Below are 26353 nucleotides of genomic sequence, written 5' to 3'. Positions count from 1 at the left end.
CAAAAAAATTATAATTTGCGTAATTACTGGTGGTAGGACCTCTTGTGAATCCGCGCAAGTAGGTATCCACCACCCTGCCTATTTCTGCCGTGAAGCAGTAATGCGTTTCGGTTTTAAGGGTGGGGCAGCCGTTTGTAACTATACTGAGACCTTAGAACTTATATCTCAAGGTGGGTGGCGCATTTACGTTGTAGATGTCTATGGGCTCCAGTAACCACTTATCACCAGGTGGATTGTGAGCTCGTTCACTCATCTTAGCAAAAAAATTAAGGATTTTTAAGCAGTAAGTAGTATAGTATAGTAAGTGCTTTATTACATGATTATTGTCCATCTGATAGATGTTTGGAGGAGATCGTTTCGGCTTCGGGAGTGGTCTATTTGCAAAACTGTTGAAGTAGTTCTTCTTTAAATCTACTTGTAGACGGACTTGTTTCAATGGTCACGCTCGGTTTACCAGGTCGAATCTATCGGTTAGTTAATTAATTAATTAATCTTTCGGTTCTGCGGGGCAAGTGCCTCGCGCGCCTTTTTCAAGGCGTAGTCTCTCCTCGGTCCTTCTTTACTTCCCCTCTTCCTCTCTGGAGGCGCCGGAGTCCGACATAACCCGGTCCTTTACCCCCTCGACCGGGTATCCGTAAATGGATTCCCCAGTGTTAAAAACAGGTCGTGTTTATCTGTTTGATATTAGTCTATAATATACCTATATACCTACATCATGCACATTATTAGAGCTTGCCAGCAATATTAACAGTAAAACTCTCCCAAATATTCTAAAGTATAGAAGGTATGTTAATTTATTTTCGTAACCAATTTTGTTAAATAATTTGTTCTACTTACAGCTCACAACACGTAAAGCGCGAATTCAAAAAGCAAAAATTAGCTGCAATATTTATTCCTTACATGGTTGGACAAGCTCATAGCCCACCTTGTGTTAAGTGGTTACTGGAGTCCATAGACATCTACAACGTAAATGCCCTACTCACCGTGAGATATAAGTTCTAAGGCAGGACCATCGATTCTGAACTCTACTGCGAACAATTGATAAGATTAAAGCAAGAAGTTGAGAGAAAGCGGCCGGAATTAATCAACAGAAGGGGTGTGGTTTTTCATCATGATAACGCTAGACCTCACACATCTTTAGCCTCTCAGCAAAAATTAAGAGAGCTTGGCTGGGAGTGTTCATTTCCACCTGTTTCGGTCTCTTCAGAATTCTTTAGACAGTGTCAAGTTAACATCACGAAAGGACTGCCAAAACCAATCCCGGTATTTTGATTAGAAGCCCCAAAATTTCTATAGCAATGGGATCATATCCCGTGGCAAAAAGTTATCGAACAAAATGGTACCTACATACTTTAGTTAAATGTAAATAAACTTTATTAACAAATGTTGTGAATTTTCTTAAAAAATGCGAAGAACCTGTTTCCCCAACCTATTATCATCATTCGGTCATGGGGTTGATAGCATCAAATTAAAAAGTATGAACAGATCTTCACGACCCATCTCCATGATAAAATATAACGTGTCCTAGTATTATTTATATATTTGTGCGAAAATCCTGGTCCATATTATTATAATATACAACATGTATACAACATTAGCTAGATATTGCGCGATATTTGCACAGTTACATAATCTGAAATTTGGATATTTTTATGGAGCTCAATGATATATTATTCTCTGAAATAGTTAACTGATCGCAGCCTCTACGATGTAATAACATTGAATTTTGCGAGATATATTTTATTGACGTAAGTAGGTTAAGCACCGCACAGGTATTTAATGTCCGTAAACTAAAAAATCTCTTTGATGGATGATAGTGAATCGTAGACAATCTATCGATGTGCCTTGAGGTATAAAAACTCGTGAAAAGGTCACAACACCGCGCCGCCGCGCCGCTTCCTCGGTCTGTCGCACCAATTACTAAAAGGCAATTACTAATTAAGTAGCTATTTACTATCGCAAAAAGAAATTCCCTGTTTGGGTACTGTAATTAATGAAAGTAAGTCGAAGGTTAGAAAAAAAGAAACTAATATTCGTTAGTATTCCATGTAAAAAAGTATGCACATATTTTGAATATTCCAGCTTTTAACGCGGTCTTGCCCTGGGACAGCGAAGTAGAATTTACCAAGATTTTTCTTTGAGAGCTGGTGAAACTTTTTGTGTCGGATTATATTTGCTTGGTTTTTCTTTATCGTTAAGAATGAAATGAATGGACCGTGAAACGCAGCCGTCTTTACTGGCTTTTTTATTGTACTGTCAATAAGTCTAATTACTTACCTTATCATTTATAGCGAATAACCTTTTTTAAAAGGTTCTACATTGAAAAATAACAATTAATCTTCATGTTATATAAACCTAAGGCATAAGGCATAAGATAAGGTAAGATATAAACCTAAGTATTTAATCATAGAATGTAAAAAAGCCTAATTGTAAAGAAAGTCACACTGCAAAATATGATTTACTAAAATTCTTTAATAATTATTATTATAGTTATGTACTGTAATTGATTAATATTTAAATTGGTACATAAAATCTAATTAGCCTAAGAGATCCGCAGCATGGCTACTAATAATTGTGTTGTTACTATATAAGTTAATCTAATATTATATTAAGTGCTCACCTATTTAATTTAAAATTCTGGATTAAAAGACACTGCATGAAACAACAGTCAGTTAAGAATCTTTTTAAAAACAAAAAATGATCTATTCTTTACTAAACTTTGAATACGGTATACCTTATTTACATATCAATGTAATTTTGACCGCATTTTAAACGTACTCATCTCACTAATTTACTAATATAGTTACTCCGACGACGAGGTAATTATGAGATTATACGTGTCAAGTCAGATTATCTGTTTAACTAGTGGTGAAATTAATCCTTGGATAAAATTCCTCAAACATGGAATTTCTTTTGAAGTTCTTCGTGCCATTTTCGAATGACCTTCAAGGTTAAAAGTTTATCTAGTAACATTTTGAACTTTTATTATTATCAAAGACTCCATATTTCAAATAGCAATTTTATTACAACAATCATAAAATCACAAGTAATGCCAAGAATACTTGTCGTGACCAACACCATTGTTGTGTGAATTATCACAGAACTGCTTATTGGCAACTCTTAAGAATGGTCAATGATTTATCAATAATAACAATTCTAAATTATATGACAGGACATGTTAAATTGGTCAAAAATGTTTTATCCAGTTTTCTCCATCGAATGACCCTGGATTTACGAACTTTTATTGCTTTGATTGACAAACAAGCGTGAAAATCACCTGCCTTTTGCTATAAAATTATTTTTTGGTTGGAGGAATTAAACGATATCTATAAATCTCGCCCAGCTATTAGGAGACACGGGTATGTGACTGGTTTACGCGAATTACGGCTTCCACTTGCTTGTCATCCGGCGTTTAATATTAGCAGCATTATTCTCATATTATCCTAACTCTTATTCATATCTTGGTTATGCAAGTAGCTCATATTGCAAGCTCACGGGTAAAAAAAATCTGCCAATTATTTTGGGACAGATTTAGGACAACTATTTTACTTTTATCTTATTTCATGACATTTACGTGGTGTCTGTATGCTTCTGTGATCACTTAACATCAGGTAAGTCGCGTGCTGATATGTCCATCTTAACAGACTACTCTCTTTTTAAATGTACTATCTACTATGTTTAATTTTAGGTATGTAACAAAATTGTATTAGGTATAGTATGTTTGTAATCAATAATTCTTACCTATTTTATAGATACATAATTCCATTTATATTTTATTTTGCAAATTATTTTTCTTCTATTTTTTTGGTTTTATTTAATTCACTAACATATAATATTATATATCATTTTTTTAAATTACATAATTTAATTACAAGCTGAACAAATTTTTTTTCTTTACTCTTTATTGTGGAGATTTTAAAAAAACTGGTAATAAATCGGTAGCGACAGAAAACTTTTTAGTCGAACAATATTTGTTTTATAATAGGACATTAGTATATACATACAGGTATACATATGTAAAGGAAAATACAACAGTCAGTTGTGAGAAAACTTGTCCTGCAACAGTGACCAAAGAACAAGTTGCCCTAGTTGGAACAGTAATGATTCCTCATAAACAATGACAGCTTTCAGATGTAACTTTACATTACATACATTTATCAGTAATTGTCAATTGCGTGTTCTCTATTATATATTTCTATAAATTCACAATTTGAATAGGTTCGTGTAAACCTTTTTTATTGTTTAGATGGATGGACGAGCTCACGGCCCACCTAGTGCTAAGTGGTTACCGGAGCCCAAACACATCTACAACGTAAATGGGCCACCCATCTTGAGATATAAGTTCTAAGGTCTCAGTATAGTACCTTCAACGGCTACCCCACCCTTCAAACCGAAACGCATTACTGGTTCGCGGCAGAAATAGTCAGGATAGTGGTACCTACCCGTGCGGACTCACAAGACTCCTACCACCAGTAATTACGCAAATTATATTTTATGCGGATTTGATTTTTATTACACGATGCTATTCCTTCACTGTGGAAGTCAATCGTGAACATAAGTTACATATTTCAGTATTAGTATTCAGTATTTCAGTATCAGCAGTTATTTCAGTATTTCATTATATTAAGTACATATTTCAGTAGAAAGATTGGTACTTGCCAGCGGGATTCAAATACCGTTGTATCGCTAGATACGAATGCACCGGACGTCTTATCGTTTAGGCCACGACGACTTCAAACCTGTGACACTCTCAACAAAGATATCCTACCTCGGCGCCATAAACATATCGCAATTAAATAGTGTACTAATGTGTGTAATAGCTTTAGGTATAAAAATCGTTAAATGTCATAATATCCGTTCGATTAAAACCAAAATAGTCCCAAAATCAGATTTTAGTAATTTTATTCTATTGTAGGACTTCATTTTCCCACTTACATTTTATCATGTGACATGTGTGATGTTCATGGTTAGCGATGTATTACTTATATGTAGTGATATGCCATAAATCAAGTGACGATATAGAGGCCATGCGGCGCGGGCGTCTAAGCTCATCCAGTCTACATAATTACGCAGCGCGATCATGCATCATCTATGTAAGCGCTAAGGGTGCTTATTTCTTGATCGTGAATAAAATTGTTATGATGAAGATATTGAATGATATGAAAATTATTCCACCGCAACTCAATAAAAGATTCTCTAATTTATTGTAAACTGTTAGTAGATTTCTGCGTTTGTCCTTGTATTAACACACTTGAAAATTGCCAGTAATTGATAAAGGTTTCATTTTTAACTCTATGGGACGACGATCCTTAATCTTTTTAAAACGCGTTCATATAAGTTCATCAACAACCTATTGTTTGAATGTTAAAATTGCTTTCCTGTTCTAAATCGAGGTCACGTTACTTATGATTTTTTTTTATACCTGGATAATTTTTTGGAACTAGTTATTCTACTAGTGGTTCTCGTTGTAAAGCACTCTGTAAATGCATACCCTTTGGACATATCGTAGGGTCTGGATGAAACATTAGACAATATCAACGGGTTTACAAGTGTAGCTTATAAAGGAACGTAAACATAGACTGCATGGCATTGCAAAGTTGCAATGCGTTTATATAGATTACGAACATACCTTAAAGAAATCGTCAAAACTTAATAATATTAACCACTAAGAATATGATAAATAGATTATACTACTAGAGTACAAAAAAGTGACGACATAAAGTTATAATCATTAAAATAATATTTATAATATAAAAAAATGCTTTTAATTGTAGTTAAAAAAATAATTGATATTATTTATTTTTAAATTATGATTTAAAGACAAAATAACTCACTGTTGCGATTTTTGTCCTTGAGAATTTTCAATGAAAACCGTCAGCAGGGCATAGATTGTGATTTTTTTAATCATGATGAAATAAACATATAATCCGCGCAGTGGCGCGAAATCGCGAGCGGTCTGCTTCGCGCGATCGATTCACAACTACTGCGGTACCGGTACCGTTCGCATGCAAACTGTTTCAATAGTGAGAACGGAAAGGTTGCGCGTACGCTACTGTCATACCGCAGTCTATTGAGCTTTTATATACAAACATCATAAACAAATATACCGCAACCACGATTTAATTGAACTTTTAAAGATGCGTCATCCGCACGAATTATTATTATCAGTTGGGTTCTTGAGTTCTTTTCGAAAATTGTATTTCAAGTAATTTTTTTTTTGTTTCTGTCCTAAGGGTCTATTTCAAGAAGTACATAATTTATAGCCACAAGTACATGATGACCTAACTGCTAATTTCTAAATGTATCAATACGTCTATTGTTCTTAAGTTAAAAAAATTGCAGTTAAAAAACATACAAGCTTTAAATTTTGATATTTTTAATTCTTAACACTTCATAATAATTCGTAATATCTTATAACACTTACTTAAATTTAATAACAGAATGAGGTTGCATACAATTTACAGTGTAGGTAATGAAATTTAAATCTTGAAGAAGATTCGTTAGGCGCTCAAAATGTCTCTCGGTATATGGTAAAGCGCCCTCTATGAAATTAGCCAAAGAAGGCACTTTTAGATTACCTGAAATAATTTCCGGAGCTAATATATTAAAGACAAGTTGAGCAGCGTGACAATTTTTATTGTTTGTATTCCATTCTACTGCAAATTTTAGTAACGTTTCTTTTTGCGTGTGGCTAATATCGCTTAATGTTTCTCTAAGCTTTTCACTTCCACCTTTCAGAACTTCATTCACTATTTTTAACACGTGCAGTGGCCTGTCCATTCGTAATGCTAATTTTAAAGCTTTGAGTAATTTTTTGTCATGAAGTAAGTTATTTAATTCCTGTTCTTGCAAAATCAGTGCTTCTCTCTCCTTGGTCCTTCTTTCTCTTTGTTCCAATGTTACATCTTTTAATTTCACTAATTTTGAATCAGAACCACCTGTGATTATGTATGATTCATTTTTGGATATAGCTAATGACCACACTTTACCATCATGGTTGTCTAATGACATTTTACTTTCTGATGTTTTGATAGTCCATAACTTTAATAATCCATCAGCTCCACTGGATAAAATCTGTTGGCCTTTACTAATGAACTCAACTTTCAGAACAGAACTTTCATGACCTTCGAAAGTTTTTAGGCAACTTAAATCACTTATGGACCATAATTTAATGGAACTGTCAGCTGAAGATGTTAGCACTACTTGATCGACAGGAGAAAATCTTACACACCACACTCCCCTTCTGTGACCTTTTAATACACCTAACAGTGTCAAGTCTTCTGCCCAAATCTTTGCAGTTTTATCTTGTGAACCAGTAGCTATCATTTTATCATTGGGTGATACTGCAACACAATTAATGTCCATTTGGTGAGCTAATTCAGTGTGACTACATTTAAGATTTTGTTCTACACATTTTTCTGCAGGCTTACATACAGTCCAAACTTTTATGCAATTATCTTGACTAACCGAGGTAAAGAAATCATCGGATGTTTGTGAAGTGTAAACAGACCCAACAGAAGCAGTATGGCGAGTTCCAACTGCAAGGCAATGAATAGTGTTGTTTGGTGTTTGAAGCCACAATCGAACGCTATTGTCTTTACTTGATGAAACAAACATTTCAAGTTTAGTTGGAAAGTTTGCTAAGGAGAGCACTATATCTGTGTGACCTTTAACAATTTGACAATTCATAGTTTCTAAATCATAATACTTCAGATCTTGGCTATTTGTGGCAACAATTATATGGTTCTCGTTTTTTCCCAAAAATATTATGTCAAGAACTTCATCAGTGAAACCAATCATCTGTTTCACAGAGTCAAATGTTTCTAGGTCATGTATTATAATGTTATGATCAACTGTCACTACAGAGACCATATTTCTTGCTTGATTATATAGTAGGTGCGTTATTGACAGCCCTCCTTCTTCAGTTGACGGGGATACTAAACTATTGATTTGTTCAAACATGAGTCGGCTCATTGACAAATTCCATACTTTAACAATTCCTTTTTCTCCAGCACAAGCAACATAAACCCCTTCAGTTTCCAGCTTTTTATTAAAATTTGGGATTTTAAATGAAGGTGGTAAGAGAATGCAGGATTCAATTCCTTCATACACAGGAACAACTTTAAGAGCTTTGCTAACATTTAAATCCCACAATATGAGTACTCTGTCCCTCCCAGAGCTGACCATGTATTTACCATCAAGTGTGAATAGCAAAGCAGTTACCTTACTAAAATGACCTGAATATACTAATTGCTCTTTACCAGTTTTAGAACACCAGGATCTAATCTTTGTATCATCTGCTGCTCCAAATACTAATTGTTTAGAAGAATCTGGATGATACTCTAACACAGAGAAAACACCCATAGCTCCACGAAGACTGCTAGTACAGGTATTATGTCCTACATCCCACAGTCTCACATTACCGTCGGAACCTCCTGAAGCAATATTTTCATCTGTTGAATCAAAGGCTAACTTCACAACAGGTCCTTTATGGCTTGATCTCCAAATTTTTAGTTGGACTCCAGTTTCTTTGTCCCACATTTTAATTAGGCCACTTTTGTGTGCAGTAACAATACTTTGATTACTATGTGATATTTTAAATGTATAAATCTGGTCATTTTCTGCATCTTCCTCAGTTTCGCCAATAATAAGAGAAGTGATTAGAGTGTCGACTTCAACCACCTTAATAGCTTCATCACATAGGCAAAGCATTTGTAAGCCATCATTTGTCCACTGTATATCACCACCTGTATAAAATGCAGTAAACTCTGCACTTTTCTCATATCTGGAAAAATATGGTAATATTTAGGTTCATTTGACACAAAATGGTGAAAGAGTTACAGAAGGTATGACAATGATAATTATTTCTTAGATGAAAACAATTCAACTTTTTGTTTTGGTTTGGTTTTTACTTGTTTATAATAGTAATAAAGTAAATATTTATTAAAAAGAAGAAAACATGAAGGAAGACTTGCAATAATTATAGGTTTTTATAATTAGTGGCGCTGAGGATAAGGAACTAGCCTCACACAAGTAACCTATCAGGCTATAGCACTTTGAAACTGAAGTGGCACAAGGAAATTTTTTTATACAGTAAAATAAATTAAATCTTTTGCTTGTTTTAATTTTAATCGCTCCTTGTCTATCTATGCACTTTTGACAGCACCCCTTACATGATACTAGGAGGAGTCAAAATGACCAAACTTTGAAGATTTGGCCAATAATTATACAAAACTCAGCTTGAACGGAATGAACCGAATAATATGGTCATTCTATGTTGTCCAGTGTCCAGTTGCCTATTTGAAATGTAGATGTTATCCTATTTTACTCAAAAACTAGGCAGGCAGTCCCCTTAACCCCTAGCTCTCATGTACATCTTTGGCATCTTTTGGCACGTTTAGGTTAGTTTGCTTTTTTTTATTTTTCTCAAAAACTATGTACTAGTACAATGATGTAATCGTAATTATAAACCAAACGTTGACCGAACCATCACATTTGACGCTAAATTTAGAGCTATCTAAGCCACATTTACCGATCCAAATTTTATTAAAAAGTATTTTATTCAAAGAAATAAATATTAATGAAATTGAGACTTACATTTCTTTTAAATTTGACATTGCTCTGGATTACTGTTTTAGTAAAACAAAAAAATCAAAGCAAAGAATATATTTTAACGATCATATTATCCTTAGCAAGCCTAAATAAGAGCTCAAAATCAAAACCAAATCTTCAACTTCTTTAGAAACGCATAGTACAAGTAAAAGAGCTAAACAAAACCATGCTTCGTTATTTTATTTTTCCAACTGGAAAGGCAAAGATGTCATACCATACTGTCTAATCTTTTTAATATTAATATATGAAAAATAAAAATATGAAGCGAAATGAAACGAAGTTGAATAATTTGAAACATGGCATGAAATAAAATGAAATGAGATGAGATCAGATGAGGCGAGGCGCGACGAGACGAGACGAGTAAAAAAACACTAAATAGACAAAATAAAACAAATCACACAACTTCATTCCTCGCGTTCCCACCAAAAAGTCCATTATTGTCTTGCTCTTGCTTTCTTCAATTTTTTTACAGTTGACACCGTGTATAATCTATGACTACTACTTAGAGGACTTTTTTGGCGGAAACGCGAGGAGTGAAGTTGTGTGATTTGTTTTATTTTGTCTATTTAGTGTTTCGTCGGGTTTAAATGTGTAATAATGGTGGTTTATTAACTGTTTAATATCTGTGAAAGTGCACAAATGTGGGAAAATGAAACAAAGCCGCTGGACGTAACTTCTCGGGATCCTCCAAAAAGTCCACTGAAAAAATCTTAGAAAATGACCACCATTTTACTGAGATTATATTTCATCATATCATCTCAATTCATTTCATTTAACTTCATCCCAGTTGATTAGTGTCTCAAATTAATCATCTCACTCCATATCCATATCATTTTTCATAAAAATATGAATAATATAATAAATATAAAATAAAATAAGACATGACTTAAAGGTCTCAGTTACCAGGTCATAAAATCTCTTAAAAAAACGACTACTTAGACAATCAGACGTTAAGCCCAATATTAATTTATTTAATAATTTATAGGTAGATATTTAAGAATGCTACGAAATCTATCCAAATATACTTGCAAGAGCAATATAAAAAATGTATTTTTTTGTACATTAGTTAACAATGAAAACAATCGAATGCCGAACAAATATGAAACTGTTTTCACATTTCCATTTATAAAATACATTGCAATATTTAATAGACTGAAATTGTACCACTGCGTAGCAGCAGGAGTGGTGATGCCCAGTTGTGGTGTTCTAGAAATGTTGCAAGTATTCTCAGAAAACACATTTTTCACTGCTGCTTATCTTGGTAAGCCAAATAACATTATTTACAATAACATTTGTAATAAGTACCAAACAGCATATTTTATTATGGTCCTTAATGTGGTCTAGTTTAAAAAAATCGAATATTTATTTGCAGGGATCACAGTTGGATCTCTTCTTTCTATTGCCAGCTTACCATTCAAGAATATAATTGGATTTCTTTATATTTCTGATGACAACCGCCACATAAAAATTTCTTATGTAGATTATTGGGGCAAAAGGCAAGATAAAATAATTTCTGCCAATGATTGGATTCCATTAATGGACATGGCCCCAAGGAAACTAGATCCCTTATATCTATCACCACATTTAAGTGATGGGACTAAATACAAGTTGTTTGTTAAATTTGGAAAAGTTTTGAATTCTAAGAAAATGGGAGAAGTTTTAGAATGACCTTATGTATTGGAATGAGCTGTTTATTTTAAGCAATGCATGTAAATTTTGTAGATATGTAAAAAGATAGTATGAATTTACACATCTTGTATTATTTGGCAGTATAACTGTTGCGTTTATATCCATGTAGCCCCAGCCTCCAGAAGTCTAAATGCTACTACATTCGTCTATCATCTAGTAGCAGTGTCTAATTAGTTACTTAGTTTCATAGTTTTATTGGTGCTATGCTGTGTTGTAAATTATGATAAGTACCACAATCTGACTTAGTTTTATCACAAAACAATCATGCATTAGTCTTAATGGTATAAGACTTCTATGAACCGTTCATCTGCTGATTTAGAGAAAATAAAATATTTAGAAACATTGTGAAAAACTGTTTAGAATTGGTAAGCAGTATGTAGTTTAGACAAACACAAAAATAAAATAGAAATTAATATGTTTGAAATTTGTATTTATCAAATGTACAAATCAAAATATAACATGCCTGCAAAAAAATATTGCTCAAGTTCATAAATCATTTCAATAACAAAAATATGACACCATACATTACCCTCTTCCTAGGGTAGTCGGATAACAAACAGTAATGAGGTTTCTTAAGTATTATTTTAAAAAATGCCTGCAATTATGAAGTACCTTCTAATGAATACACTGTACCTTTCGTAATAAGATTGTTTTTATTTATTGCATTGTTAACATGCGGATTTAGAGAAATCCAGATTTAAAAATTGAATTTAAGATTTTTAAATTTACCAACTTTATCTATTTAAATTCTGAAATAAAAGTGTAACTAATCTTACCAGAGAAATGACTTTTGTGACAAATTATGAAGACACTAGAGAAGTTTAAAATTTTCTGAATACACATTTTTTTTTTTTGTATTTAGGGATAAATTTATATAGCTAAATGCAATAAATTTCATCTATAAAATTAGTTGTAATAGAAGAATTAATATACCTATTTTAAAATTCGTATGTATAGCACTTAGCTGTGCCTTATTATGGCTGGGATATATTTGTCTGTAATAAAAAAAGTCATAATTGCTCAAGTCATTCTGTTTAATTACAGATTTTATATAAAAACTTATAAGTGATTATTGCAATGTTGTGTTTGATGAAACATAATGAATTGTAACACAGTAGAAAACAACAGAAAAAGTATAATTACTTTTGTTGATCAAAATTTTTGATATTACAACTAATTTATTTTTTATATTATGTATTTTTGCACTTCATAAAGAATCAAAATATATTAAACGTTGATGGTAATAATTTATTATTTAAGAAAATGAAAAATTACATTTTGTTCAATGGGTCACATTGAAAACAATAATGTATTTTTTCATTTTCAGCTGCGATTTCGATTCATATAAGTAAATTTTTGCTATTCTGTATCCCTGCCACAAGACATGGGATTTACTTAATTTCTAGCCTTTATCAAAGTACTCATTTAATAAAATTAACAACTACATAATATTGTCTACTCTATAAAAATGACTTTTTGCAAATATCTTCACATAAATAATAATTAATCGGTAATGTACAAAAGTAAATTAGTTTGACATAGGTCAATAATCGAAATTATTACTCTATTAACAAGAATATTGCCCATTTAAAAACTTTAATTAAATTTATCTTTCATACCGCAGAGTAAATAATCATTAAAATGTATGAATCAAAATTGAAGTCGCGCTTTAAATGGATCACAATAACAATAATTTTGAAAGTTTTGAACGTAAATTTATGTCATATTAAGAACCCTGGACCTGTTTCTGATTTTTATTTTTTCATTAATAGTACATAAATGTGTGTCAAGTATTTCTACTCAAATTTCTGTGCTTGTGCAAGCAAACAAGATTTTAGTTTCACGTAAATTATCAAGATATTAGCCGTTCATTTACTAGCTTAAGAATATCGGTACGAATCGTGAGCGTTAGGCGAAGGGCGGTCTTTATATTCTTACTTTGAAAATTTTATATTGGGTGCCCCATAAAGGGTTATATATCAGGCCGAAAACTGTAGTTAATGTTCTTTAGACTAGGTTCTATGAAAAAAAAACCACAATATATAGTTTCGGAATAAAGAGTATTTAAACGTAACGAATAAACTATTCTTCTGTCAACCCTTTTTTTTCGGATCTGGTTGGACCTCCCCAGATGTTGGAAGCGGACCGCAAGCCCAAGGGATGGAATTTAGGATCTGCTAACCCTTGAATTATGTTTTACATAATGTACGTAATATGATTAATAAGGATAGCCACATAAACAGAAGAGCTTTCTTTCTTAGAAGTGTAGAGGAACTCACGGCCCATCTGGTATTATGGGGTACCTACTTGTAAGGTCTCACAAGACTTCTTTGCATCGCTAAGAACCACCTGGAAGTAAACGTATCAATATTTATCGTACGAAATGAATCCGCACAGTGAATACGTTTTTGTTCGCCAAATAAGCACTGATCGCGATATCGCTTTCTTTAAGCCCTCTTTGGCACGTGATCAACAACCTGCATCTTCTAGGTCGAGGTTACGTAAGTGATAACTTGAATCACTTTAATCTCACAAAGATTTATGTCCATAATCCAAGTTTAACGCATGAAAGAGTAAAAATAATTAAAAAAATCCGTATAACTTCAGATTGCTTTGGGAAGTTTGACGAAACGCAGCAAACGCAATGGTGCGGTGCCCTAAGAGTGTTCAAAAAAAACTAAAAAGGGTCACATGATGTCAGCTGATTGAAATATAATACATACAAAACACAGATAGGGTAATTTCGCCTGTTCACGTCTATTTTAAGTACGGATCTCCCTTTGAAAACTCGAAATTAAGTATACACACCAATACGTCGAAATGTTTTTACCGGCAATACCTCAATGTTTATGAGGCACGGACACATAGACAAAAGTTCCGTGCGTCCAAGCAATCCTGTGTAGAAAAAACATTTAGTAACGGCTGTTCAACAAGAGAGCGCGGACGCGCGGGTTTATGAGACAAAAATAGTGGGCAGCGGTCCGCAATGGAAACTACCTACAGGAAGTAATAACAAAAACAAATCGCGTCCATTTTTGGAATTAATTCACTACAATTGATTTGTTTGAGGGTATTTTTCAATACAAAATGTATTGTAGATACATTTTTTATTATGACTACAAGTTTAATACCTATTTTACTTTGAATGAAATAAGTAATTTCTTGAATTCTTCTTTTTTTCTGTTTAAGATGAGTTCTTCGGAGATAAGAAAGAAGAAGGAAAAAAGAACATACACAGAAGAATATTTAAGGGAAGCGTTGCTTGAAATTCGAAAGCATAAGAAATCGATAAGGAAAGTATGCAAATAATAAGCTATTCCGAATACTACAATATTGGACAAAATCAGTGGGCGCAGACCGGATAGAGTAAACAAACCGGGCCCAGAACCTGCGCTAAGAGTAGATGGTGAAAAAAAGGTATCTGAATGGCTTCTTAACATTTCCAAATGTGGATTTCCAGTGAAAAAACAGGAATTGCTTAATACTGTTCAGAAAGTAATACAAGACGAGGGGTTTCAAAATAAATTTAAAGATGATCGCCCAGGTCAAAAATTATTGTCCAGAAATAAAGAAATCACACTTAAAAATGCGGAGGGAATTAATAAAGCTAGAGCCCAAGTCACAGATGAAAGAGTCAATCAGATTGTGGTTTAAAAAATTCGATGAATCTTTGGACAGTATACAGCAAAAAGATATTTTGATAGATCCTAAAAGAATTTTCAATGGGGACGAAAGTGATTTTGCTCTTTGTCTAAAGACAGGACAAGTTTTAGGCCCAAGAGGATTCAAAAACTTAACGTAACGAAAAGTATTATTAACATTTAATGCGAATGCGGATATAGGTCCACCTTGTATTGTGTTTCCATACATTAGACCACCAAAAGGCTGTAGTGAATAGTATGCCCCAAGATTTGTGCTTAGGCAGATCGGAGACAGGGTGGATGAGAGAAGTATTCTTTGAATACATCACAACGAGTTTCACAACTGGATAGTGGAAAATAACACTGCTGGTATATGGGCATAAATCGTATATGTCCTTAATACTAAGTAGGGCATGTGAATAAATGCAAATTATTTTGTATGCCCTTTCGCCCAACACCACCCATATTGTACAGCCAACTGACGTTAGCGTATTTGCACCGGTAAAAATATATTGGAAATCTACAGTCCGCGCATTCCTATCAAAGCCAGAAAATTTTCATTCTGCCGTCACAAAAATAAACTTTTGCACATTATTAAATGATGCATTAAAACATCCTAACATGTCCGACAACACCCAAATAGTCCAGATTACACGAAATGTGTAAGAAATACTTTGGAGAATGTACAGGCCGTTGGTCAACAATCACAAGATGTTACTCGCTCAGACATTAAAAGCTTTAAATAAGTATTAAAACACTTGAAGCCGACACAAAAAGGAAAAAAATATTGACATTTGAACCATTACGAGAGCAGTCAATAGTTTGAAAAAGTCTCTCCCTGCTTAACTGGGATTTGCCGAGATTTCTATCGAAACTGAATCTGAGAAGTCACATAATATGGAACTTTCAATAGAAAAAAAAAGTACCATTTTTAATCTCATTGACTGTAAATTGGATACAACTAAAGAAATCTTCATCTCTTCACTACACGAAGAAACCGAAAACGAAAGTGATCAAGCTAACTCAGATCCTACTGTACAGGTTCAAATAGTATCTATCAGCCCTAATATTTTCACAACCAAAACCATTAGCCGAGACTTTCATATCAATAATAACCACTAAAAATAGAAATGTAACATCTGCTCAACTTGACGTGAGATATCCGAATAATTCAACTCTCGATATCAACAAAAACGATTCGTTTCCTGACTTGTCCCTTTTGACATTACATCTTTCTGGCAATTACCTCAACGCCGGCTCTGTCGCGTCTTTAGACGACGTTCTAATTCTACCATTTGAAGAGATTGCATCATCGCCCTCTATGTCTAGTGTTGAAAAATAAACCCTTACTAAGGAACAAACGCCAGAAACGGCTTTGACTTCTTCGATTCATACAGCATCAGCTGTATCGCTACCTCCTCGAGTACCACCAGCTTCAGCAGTTGTTGAAATACTAACACAAAAGAAAACCTCTGATCCATTTGAAAAGCACCTGATGCTGCCTGAAATTTCTAACAAAGCATGAAAAAATTATCAAAGAACTCCAGCCATATCTTCTGCTGCATGGAGAAAGTATTATGAAGAGAATGAAAGTATTATGAAGATAACGAAGAGAAGAGAATAAAGAGAACTAATAGAAAAGCAAGAACAGAAAAAAAAACTTTAAAACACCCTCAAACGGTTCGTAAAACTGCTCTGAAATGAAAAAACGAAATACACCCCCTCTTGAAGAAGTCACAAAGAAAAGGATAGATGTGGAAATTGAGAAAGAAAATTTACCAGGCGTGGAACGAGTGAAATGTCCTGAATGTGACGATATACTAATTTCAAATGTAGAAGAGGACGATGAGAAAAACATTGGCTGTGACAAGTGTATTAGATCATATCATCTGAAATGCACGCGATTAGTAGGATTAAGTTATTTAGAGGCCAAACATGTCTTTTGAATGTGACTTGTGTCATTAATTAAAATTCTAAGGCTATAATAATCATCTTTCATCATCATCAATCATCTTTAATAAATAAAGTATTAAAATCCAATCTCGCTTTAATATCATAAAAATATCATCCTTTAATACCTTTGCTAAGCTGATGGACGCCAAGTGGTCCAGCGGGTGGACGCAAATTGATTTTTATGGAGGCAAAGTGGGTAAAACGCCTAATTCTGAAGTTTGTCTTTCAAAATAAAAATACAAGATGTTTCGCAAAAACTAAGTTACCTTAAAATAGACTATTATAATGAACACATTACATAAACTTTTCATTGAAATTACCTAGTGTTGGGACATTTTTATTTTCTCCTTCAAACTTGCCAACTGCACTAAGTGGACGCAAGCAGGCGAAATGACCCTAAACACTCCACAAGCGCCGGCACATCAACCTGCTTTTGCCTTTACGATAGAGGTGAAATTTAGTAACAATGCCGTAATAAGTTTGATTCTTTTTTTAGTTTTTGACTTTTGTAGGTACCTAATAATAACACGGTTGCATTTTTTGGTTTTGTTTAGGAGTTAAAATGAATTTGTTATTGTCTATCTTGTTCAGATGCGACTTGACTGAATGAATGGCCTAACGGTACTTTTATTGTATAAATTCAGGGTTGCCTTCGAACAGTTGAAACAATTATTATAAATTAGTTTTTGTATGAATCTACTAATTACGATTTAGATTTTTTTACATATTAAACATGATTTACATTGTTGATACTAGAGCCACGTTTCGGCTTGATATACCCATTGTCGGACACCCTATGATTTTATAATTTTTAACATGTATACATGTTTTCTTTCAAAACAGATCATCAAAAAATAGTAAGCAAAATATAATGAAAACTAATTAAAGTCGTACTGAAGTATACTCGTCGGGAGTTCTTTTTGAATTTCAGAGAACAAAGTAAATAACAACAGATAGTCGTAGTGAGCCAACAGCCTAATGATATAATAAAAATACCTGGAATTCGTACCACTAAAGACGCGCAAAGACTGGCTTAAGTGCAGGTGAAGATCAGCACTCAAAATCCGTGCCGCTTATTGTAGACGATCGTACCATAAAGTCAAAACTCCCAAAAAACAGTTTGAGCAGTTTGCTTATTAAAAACAAAATTTTCATGAGATTTCACTCTAAACCATATTGGTCACGCACACTAAACTAGTTCCTGAAAACTGTGATTAATCTACCCAGGCTTGAGCAGGCTGGTCTGTTGTGAAAGGACTCACTCCATTCCGTTCCATTGATTCTAAGATCTCGCAAACATATGCAGCAACATCTGATCGACTTTGGTCTATTCCTTTGATGAATGGGTGTTCCAGTAACCTGTTATACTTAGGTCTCTGTGTTTCTTCTTTTATAAGGCTAAAATAAATATTTCAAATGTATATTCGTTGGAATACAGTCATCGGTGAGCGCTTGTAACTTAAAATTCTATATTACAAACGAAAACAAGGCAAGGCTTTTAAGATGAGTCTTCCTGGCCTAAAGGATAAAACGCCCGTTGCATTCGTATCAGGCGATGGAACGGTGTTAATCTCGCAGGCCGTTACCAACTTTTCTAATGTAATACGTACATAACAGAAATAAAGAAAAAAATATATTATAATGTAATAATAAATAATATAATAAGGAACGTCACGAGAGCCACTAATGAGCTTATCTTGAAAATCTATCGTAAATCTCAAACACCCCAACATCTTGAACCTAGTTGAACGGTGGCAAAGTGCTAAGAAATATTCTTCTGCTGATAAATGTTCTCCAAACAACAGATCATGACCTTGACCAACTTGTTCATAACTTTGGACAGTCTGATTGCAGAAGATTGGTTAAATTGATCAGATATAAGGCAACCATTGTATTGATGTAATGAAGACTTCATTCTTATGCCTCAACATGGGCAGCAGATTCACATTGGAGTTTAAGGATTTACTTCTGTAACCGCACAACATAAGGGGGCTAAGTAATGGTACTAAAAGTTATAATTTTATACCTAACGATCGATTTCATAATCTTTAATGTGGATTTATACTTACCAAGTATTAACGAAGTTAACGAAGCTGTTTGAAAACATGTTGTTATTGGATGAAAGACGTGGCGGGTCCCCTTGAACCACTTGCTGTAGCTGTTCAAATACAGATCCCCATCTTGGGTACGGAAATGCACCAGTAGCCACTTCCATCAAAGTAATACCTAAAGACCAAACATCTGAGCGTACATCATAACCTCTTGCACGGCCTGGATCAATTCTTTCCGGCTGAAACAAAAGTTTTTGTTTACAATTCTATAACAGTTTGACTGGTGAAGGGTGCTGTCTTTTAATTCAACGTCAATCATTGTATAATAGAGTAACTAACAGCGAAAGGACCTCATTATCCATTTTGTACTTATGAGGTGTCCAGAGCACACAAACATAATGAGAGGGCCATTACCTACTTAGCAATATGAATAAGGTCAAAGCTATAACTATATATATGTAACCTATTACACTTTTAAAACTGAAATGAATCTTCTAAGCATGAGGCTAGGCAGAATAGCTATCAGAGTAGATTCACGATTTTCTTTAATGATTTGTTGCCACTTTACAAGCATGCATTTTCTTATCTGCTTTCCTCTCATAGCCTTGGCTTACATGACTTCTTTCTAAATTGCGTAACAAGTATGAAGGTATTGAGACTTGTATCTTTTGTTGCAATGAGGGCAATTGGTATTCAAACTATAGCATCTACAGTCTGGTTAAGATAAGGTGGTAGGCAAGTGAATTTTATCTATTATGCCTGAAAAAGAGCATTCATTATTGGTTTAATTTTATTTTACTTACTGCCATGTATGGTCTACATCCAGCATCTCTTGTCCGAGCTATTGAATCTACTAGCTTCCCAGATATACCAAAATCACACAGTTTTATATTTCCTCTTCTATCTAGCAGTATATTAGATGGTTTCACATCCCTGTAATTGAAATTTATGTGAATAAATAAATTAATTGAATAAGTGAAATATATACGAGTATACCGCTCAATGTTACTTTTGTGTTTGTTTTCTATTCATTATTTACAGGAGTTTTCTTGTGTAAAGTTAGTACAAGTATATAAAAAAAAAAAAAATCACAAAGACCCTAACAAAAAATTGGAACAGGATCATAACCAGCTAATAATCAAACAACCATCCAACTAACAGCCACAACCAAATAGGCAATGATAGGTCTATTGAGAAATTTTAAAATTGTAAAACAACTTGCATATTTATAATTTAGTCATATATTTGTCATTTCCTCTCACATTCTTCCTTCAATAATCTTATGATCTTTTGAACATTCTGAATTCTGATTCTGAACCCAGATTTCATTTACTGGTATACTGTCTTGGGTTTTGACCCTAGCATTGCTGATGTAATGACAGTGACCTTTTATCATTAGATAGGTATACTCACCCACCTTCTGAAGTAGGAGCATTGCTGATTACCTTGGGCCTCAACCATCTGGTAGTCTTAACCCTCTTAAAATATCAAATGAGTACAGATAACACGCTAACATTCTTTGGATATCACAAAGGGGGAGCTTTGTTTTTGACAATTTATTTTAACTCCATTGGGTCAGACAGAGAAGTTGTTAAGTAGTTGTTAACAAGGTTGCATATTTGCTTGATGAATGGCTTGCTTAGTAGTAATACTAAATATACCTAGTTTTAAATTCTGGTAATTTGTATGGTTTATGATTGAATTTTTGAGGTAAAAATTAAAACTTAGACAAATTTTAAGTAAACTAGTTAACAGAAATAAAAACGAAACATTAAAATACCTCTATGGTATAAGTAAAGTATTTATTTTATACAATTTTAAAATTTAATAACGAAACATTAATTAAGTAACTCCAAATTTTTTTTAATCAATACCTTTTTCTTGTTATCATATTGTCTACACGTATTTGATAATGATTTCAAGTGTAACATGTAAGTCTTTCTAACTGAATCATTGGATTATATTGCTTTAGTTAAATAGAAACTAGATTATGAAAATGTGATATGTTTAAAAGTCAACTGTACTCACCTATGGATAATTTTCAATTTTTCTTTTAAATAATTTAAAGCCTTAACTGTAGCCAGTGTAATTTTTGCCATTATATTTTCTGGTATTCGAGTTTGCATTCTTTCACATATAAATTTGTAAAATTTGTCTAGTGATGTGTCCATTAATTCCATACAGATCCAACAATCACCCTGAAATAGATTGGTGTGTTTTTTTTTCTCTTTCAGACAAGTAAATTTTAGAATAACATAAGAAACAAAACTAGATAATTCAGTTTTGACTAATTTTATAAATTATTACATATAGAAATTCTTGCAGCAATAATAATTCTTTATGTTTTAAAGCATAAGTACCTCTTTGAAGAGTGCTCCATAAAATTCCACTATATAAAGACAATCATTACTCTTCATCACAACTTCTAGATCCATTAACAACTGCTTTTGTTCTTTCTCATCAACTGTTGAGCGAATCCTTTTTACAGCCATTACACGACTTGTCCTATTTTAAACACACAGTGTATTGAGTTAATGTAATATTTAAGCTTCAAAATATCTTATCACACTTCTGCTTTTATTTTCTTTGCATGCTACTCAAGCTTTATAATTTTTTCATCCCAATAGTGGTAATTTTTTTTAAGTTCCATTAAAAGTTAACTTCAATGCTATTTCAATATTATTTTAACTTTATTCATACTTTACATACTTTCTATAAACCATTTTATTTACAGCTCCAAATGCTCCCCTGCCAATCTCTCCCAGATCTTGCAAGTCATCTGCAGTGAAATCATATACTTCAGTAGCAGATAGCTGTAGTTTCCCAGATGACTGCATTGATGGATATATTCGACATCTATCTCTAAATAGACAGTATAAGAAATATAATGGATATTAGATCATTATTTTTATATTTTGATATACTTAAACTAATAAAGTCATTTTTATAATATTTAATTAGATGATATATAAATAATAAATATGTCCACTGTATGACATATTATAAAGTATTTACCTCGCATTTTCTGGCAGTACATCTCTAATAGTACGTGAAGGAATTTTTGGCTTTTGCATTTGTGCAGTTGTCGATGAAAATGGTACAAAAGCGACATCGCTCGACGGGCCACTCAATGGGAGATCTAAAATTTTACGTTTTTCTGTACCAAATAAATTCAGCTCGGGTCTTGGTAGGCTTGGTCGACTAGGACCTGAAACAAAACAATTCAAAATATACAACATGAATAAAGTTGTCAATACCATCTAATGACAACAAAATGTACAATGCTAACTTTTTACCTTGGTTTGATGATAGTTCTCCGTTTTTGGACATTCTGTAATAATTATTTCTGCAATTTTAAATCGTGTTCCCTAATCTTTGGTAAATATTGCAAAATTCGCGTAATCCATTTGAAAATGCATATATTAATTGGTCACGTTTTCATAATTTAATAATCTTTTTATTCATACATTGTACCTACTACAGCATCTAGGTACCTTCCAAGAGTCGACACAACACATGATGTATGTACCTATCAATTTGCTTGACAGTTGACACTATGAGACATAAGCCATTTTTTAAATTCATTTAAAAATTCTATCGAACCATTAAAAAAACAAAAAAAAATTGTATCGAATACATCGATACGGCCGTTAACTTTTATGGTGAGCAAGCATGAATGAATTTTCTTTGAATGTTATTCCTAATTATATTTTCTTAATCGATATGAAAATAGATTCCTTATTTATTTTCTATTTCTCGAAAAGAAGAGCAAAGCTGTATGATACTACTCAGAAACAATAATCGCAGAGAGACGTAGAAGGAAATTATTTTGTCTATGGCCCAATTTAATTAAGAGAATTGAGATTGATAAGTATGCACAACTTATCGAGCACAATATATGTACCGTAAAATGGGGCGATTAGGGATTGAGAGGCGAATCGGGAAAAAACCGGGAAAATCTTTCAACACTCAATATTAATTATAAATTCGTTGCAAAATCTTCCATTTTTTGTAGTTTTATAGTAGAATGTTGAAGTTTACAAAACAACTCTGAATATGCATGATAATAGCTGCTAACTTATAAAAAATCGCGTTTAAAATTAACTTTCTGTGGTGGTAATTATTTTAGTGCTAGAAACTTTGCTCTCTTTTATTTATTTGATAATAATAGAAGACGACTGTGATTTATAAACGTTATTTAGTGTTTGAACCATCATGTATATTAAAGGTAAGTCTCAGTTGTTATTGGTTTTAATGTATTTGATAAAATAAAAATACATGTAAAAATCTGTTGTTTTTGGGGATATTGGGGACGCCTTAGGTACAAATAACAACGAAAAAGGGGTCAATTGGGATGACAATACGTGAAATGGAAACGACCTAAGTATAAATAGGTACAGGTTTCTAGGGTTGTCTATGTAGTTATAACAATATTTTTTAAATTTGTTGGTAAAAATCTGGTTTATTCATTATGTTTTTGTCTAGAACTTTTATTCAAAATTATCAATGTGTTATTTTATTGTTTGGTAAATATTTATATTATCAGTTACGTATTGTTTTCTATTTTTAGATATGCCTCGCGTGTACGTATCAAAGAGTGCAAAGCCTTATAAGAGATATTATCCCTTAATATTAAAAACAGCAATTGGGAAATTTCCTAATTGGGAATAACTTTAGTTGAAATAGCTAAGCAATTTAATATAAGTAAGTTAATTTTGCACAGACATGTAATAAGAACAATGAAATCTCAAGGTGGACAAAAATGTCTAAGTAATACATAATAAAATATTTAGTATTTGTTCAGAGTGTCAGTTTTTCAATGTTTTTTATTGATGATCACTTTGTTGGTGCAACTAAATAAATTAATTAATTAAAACCAAGTAGTGCCCACCCTAGCAAATTTCTCATTTCGTCCCAATTAACCGCAATTTCCGGGTAAATAGGGATTACACCTATTTTTCCTTTTTTTGCTTAAACTGGAATGCTAGTTGCATAGTTTTAAATTGGACAACAAAGATGCCCCCAAGACTCAATCATTTTGATCCTGATATAGCATTATATACATCAACAACTACCATAAAATTTGTCATAAAGTTGGAATTTGTCCCTAATCGCCCCATTTTACCGGTACTACATATCTTGTCCTAGCCCACTGAGTTTCTCGCCTGATCTTCTCAGTGGGTCGCGTTTCCGATCCGGTGGTAGATTCTGCGAAGCACGGCTCTTGCTAGGGTTCGTGTTAGCATCGTCGTCAGGTTTGAGCCCCGTGAGCTCACCTACTAGCCACGGTTACACTGAAATAGCCTCTCAAGGCTATCAGTAGGCTTAGTGCGAGTTTCAAAAATGGAATCGAATGACTCGCATCGAGCGTACGCTCTTCACGGTGAAACGTGCGGAGCTCTGAGTGCGAGTTACTCGATTTGCAGGACTTTTATTCATCTTGAGAAGCGATATTTTTTTCTTTTATATTGGTAGCACGCAAGGTTTTTTTTAAGGCGTTTAATTGAAATGCCAAGCTTTCTAACGATATTTATAATTAGTCGGGTAATGGGTAATGTACCTGTGCTTAGTGCGAGTTTTTTTAATTACTCAGTCGATGTTCATGTTATGTTTAATTTGTGTGAGGTTGTATCAGTGCCACCTAGTGGTAAGCTTATGAATCTCATTTTGTGGGAGAGAGAAGGTTTGTTTATGTTGCTGTCTCATGTATCGAACAGCTTTACCGAAGTGAGCCTCTCGATTATTGTATGTGCGAGTGCGAGTTGCAAATTAATGGATTTTGAGAGTATTTCTTCACTTTCAAGCAAGTTAAGTAGTCACTAAAAATTTTGCCGTGAAACCAATACAGTATCAAGATTTTTTTCTTTCCTTTTTAATAATAATGTTGTTTTTTAAGGTTTTATCTATTCTAATGGTTTATACACATATATTTTTTCGGTTAGAAAATTTTATAGACGTCTAGTTAGTTGTAAATACATATTAATTATTTGCTTTTTCATTTAATTCTTATTAAATCATTGCTTTTTTTAGAGAGTTGTTTGATGAGAGAGAGAGAGAGTGAGATAGAGTATTCTTTATTGTACACAAAATGAATAAATATTGCGAAACAATATTAATAAAAAAAAAGAGTACAATTCTTGGTCTTATCGCTAAGAGTGATCTCTTCCAGACAACCATTAGATGGGCAAGAATAATTTCGAAATGAATTGCACACTGTGTACATATCTATTTTTAGATTTTTATCTATTGAAATATATAGACACACACAAACACACGCGCACACGCACACACACACACACACACACACACACACACACACACACATATTTACACTACATACGTACAGATATATATTTATAAATTAAATAGAAATTTGAACAATGTCATAATAATTTTGCTTCTTTACACATTTATAAATAAGGATGGATGCTCGTAATAATTTTAGTATATTTGGGCCACCTAATGAAGATCATCAACACTATTACCGTAAATACAATCATTTTATAAACGTTCAACGGGTAAATGATTAAACCTATATAAAACATAATTTCTTTAATTAAAAAAAAGCTGAAATAATTACCTATTCCAAGATTAATTATGTTAAGTACCTATGTCTAAATATGTAATTACAATTAAATAAATTCTATAATAAACTTCGAATTCTAGTACTTCTATTAAAGTTACTAAAAAAATATGTTTATGCTGGGCAGTTTTCGTGTATTTTAAGGGTTACGCCTCGAATATATTAAGTGTATAATCTATGGGTTACGCAATGGCGTAATGAACGGCAAAGTTTGTTTACGAAATAGCACCCTTAGAATGGAAGTGGTATAACTAAAAAATTTAAGATTAGTTTTATATTTCAAAACACTTATGTATTATTATTAAGAACCTACATTTTAAATAATACGTGAAGCAAAAATGTTGTACCCCTTTTTACGAAAATTGCGCGGACGGAGAAGTATGAAATTTCCCACACTTATCTATACTAATATTATAAAGAGGAAAGATTTGTTTGTTTGTTTGTTTCGAATAGGCTCCGAAACTACTGGACCGATTTGAAAAATTCTTTTTCCATTAGAAGCCGACATTGTCCCTGATGAACATAGGCTACTTTTTTTTAATTTTTATTTTTTTGGTTTCATGTGTGTTTTAATGTTTCCGAAGCGAAGCGAGGGCGGGTCGCTAGTAGAGAATATAGAGAAGTAGTGCAGATTGATAATATCCTTTTTTAATAGTGCATAAACAATAAAAAAATAAACAAAATCAATAAAAAAACCTTACACACAATACCATATATTTGACACACTCACACACACATGCATTTATACTTTTTTTGTTTATTGATTTATCAATCTGTGGTCAAATTGAGAATAGATTAATATTTTTTGTCTTTAATATTATTTT

The 26353-nt window shown here is 32.9% G+C and overlaps 4 protein-coding genes across 4 annotated transcripts in view; 1 reads left to right on the top strand and 3 right to left on the bottom strand.

Moving 5' to 3' along the window:
- LOC101736139 (pH-sensitive chloride channel 2) overlaps window positions 1–6059 on the bottom strand; it is a 38898-nt gene extending 32839 nt beyond the window's left edge. The window contains exon 1 of the mRNA XM_012691111.4: window positions 5835–6059. Within this exon, the coding sequence (XP_012546565.1) occupies window positions 5835–5908 (74 nt within the window). The 5' untranslated portion in view covers window positions 5909–6059. The remainder of the gene's footprint in view (window positions 1–5834) is intronic.
- A 300-nt stretch (window positions 6060–6359) lies between these two features.
- On the bottom strand, window positions 6360–9819 carry LOC101736004 (transducin beta-like protein 3). The gene is made up of 2 exons (XM_038017060.2): window positions 9598–9819; window positions 6360–8785 (listed from the first exon to the last, which is right to left on the bottom strand). The coding sequence occupies exons 1-2, from the start codon at window positions 9615–9617 to the stop codon at window positions 6421–6423; spliced, it is 2385 nt and encodes a 794-aa protein (XP_037872988.1). The 5' UTR covers window positions 9618–9819; the 3' UTR covers window positions 6360–6420.
- Window positions 9820–10124: 305 nt separating this feature from the next.
- Window positions 10125–11360, top strand: LOC119629815 (transmembrane protein 186). The gene is made up of 2 exons (XM_038017059.2): window positions 10125–10873; window positions 10985–11360. The coding sequence occupies exons 1-2, from the start codon at window positions 10612–10614 to the stop codon at window positions 11278–11280; spliced, it is 558 nt and encodes a 185-aa protein (XP_037872987.1). The 5' UTR covers window positions 10125–10611; the 3' UTR covers window positions 11281–11360.
- Window positions 11361–11714: 354 nt separating this feature from the next.
- LOC101735877 (dual specificity mitogen-activated protein kinase kinase 4) lies at window positions 11715–22481 on the bottom strand. The gene is made up of 8 exons (XM_038017058.2): window positions 22243–22481; window positions 21962–22154; window positions 21656–21808; window positions 21307–21451; window positions 20975–21144; window positions 19750–19879; window positions 18965–19185; window positions 11715–18293 (listed from the first exon to the last, which is right to left on the bottom strand). The coding sequence occupies exons 1-8, from the start codon at window positions 22274–22276 to the stop codon at window positions 18110–18112; spliced, it is 1230 nt and encodes a 409-aa protein (XP_037872986.1). The 5' UTR covers window positions 22277–22481; the 3' UTR covers window positions 11715–18109.
- Window positions 22482–26353: the final 3872 nt, after the last annotated feature.

Source organism: Bombyx mori, chromosome 17 (genome assembly GCF_030269925.1).
Source record: "Bombyx mori chromosome 17, ASM3026992v2".
In the NCBI taxonomy this organism is placed as follows: domain Eukaryota; kingdom Metazoa; phylum Arthropoda; class Insecta; order Lepidoptera; family Bombycidae; genus Bombyx; species Bombyx mori.
Note: the sequence above shows the minus strand (reverse complement) of the source record. Positions and strands in the feature narration are given on the sequence as shown.

Bases quoted from the DNA above. Each gene is read 5' to 3' on its own strand.
- LOC101736004 (XM_038017060.2), bottom strand. From the start codon at position 9,617: ATGTCAAATTTAAAAGAAAT. The intron at 8,786-9,597 runs GTAAGTCTCAAT...ATATTTTTCCAG, and splicing joins ATGTCAAATTTAAAAGAAAT to ATATGAGAAAAGTGCAGAGT.
- LOC101735877 (XM_038017058.2), bottom strand. From the start codon at position 22,276: ATGTCCAAAAACGGAGAACTATCATCAAACCAAG. The intron at 19,880-20,974 runs GTGAGTACAGTT...TTTCAATTACAG, and splicing joins AAATTGAAAATTATCCATAG to GGATGTGAAACCATCTAATA. The intron at 18,294-18,964 runs GTAAGTATAAAT...TATTTATTTTAG, and splicing joins GTTAACTTCGTTAATACTTG to CCTTATAAAAGAAGAAACAC.
- LOC119629815 (XM_038017059.2), top strand. From the start codon at position 10,612: ATGCTACGAAATCTATCCAAATATACTTGCAAGAGCAATATAAAAAAT. The intron at 10,874-10,984 runs GTAAGCCAAATA...ATTTATTTGCAG, and splicing joins TTTCACTGCTGCTTATCTTG to GGATCACAGTTGGATCTCTT.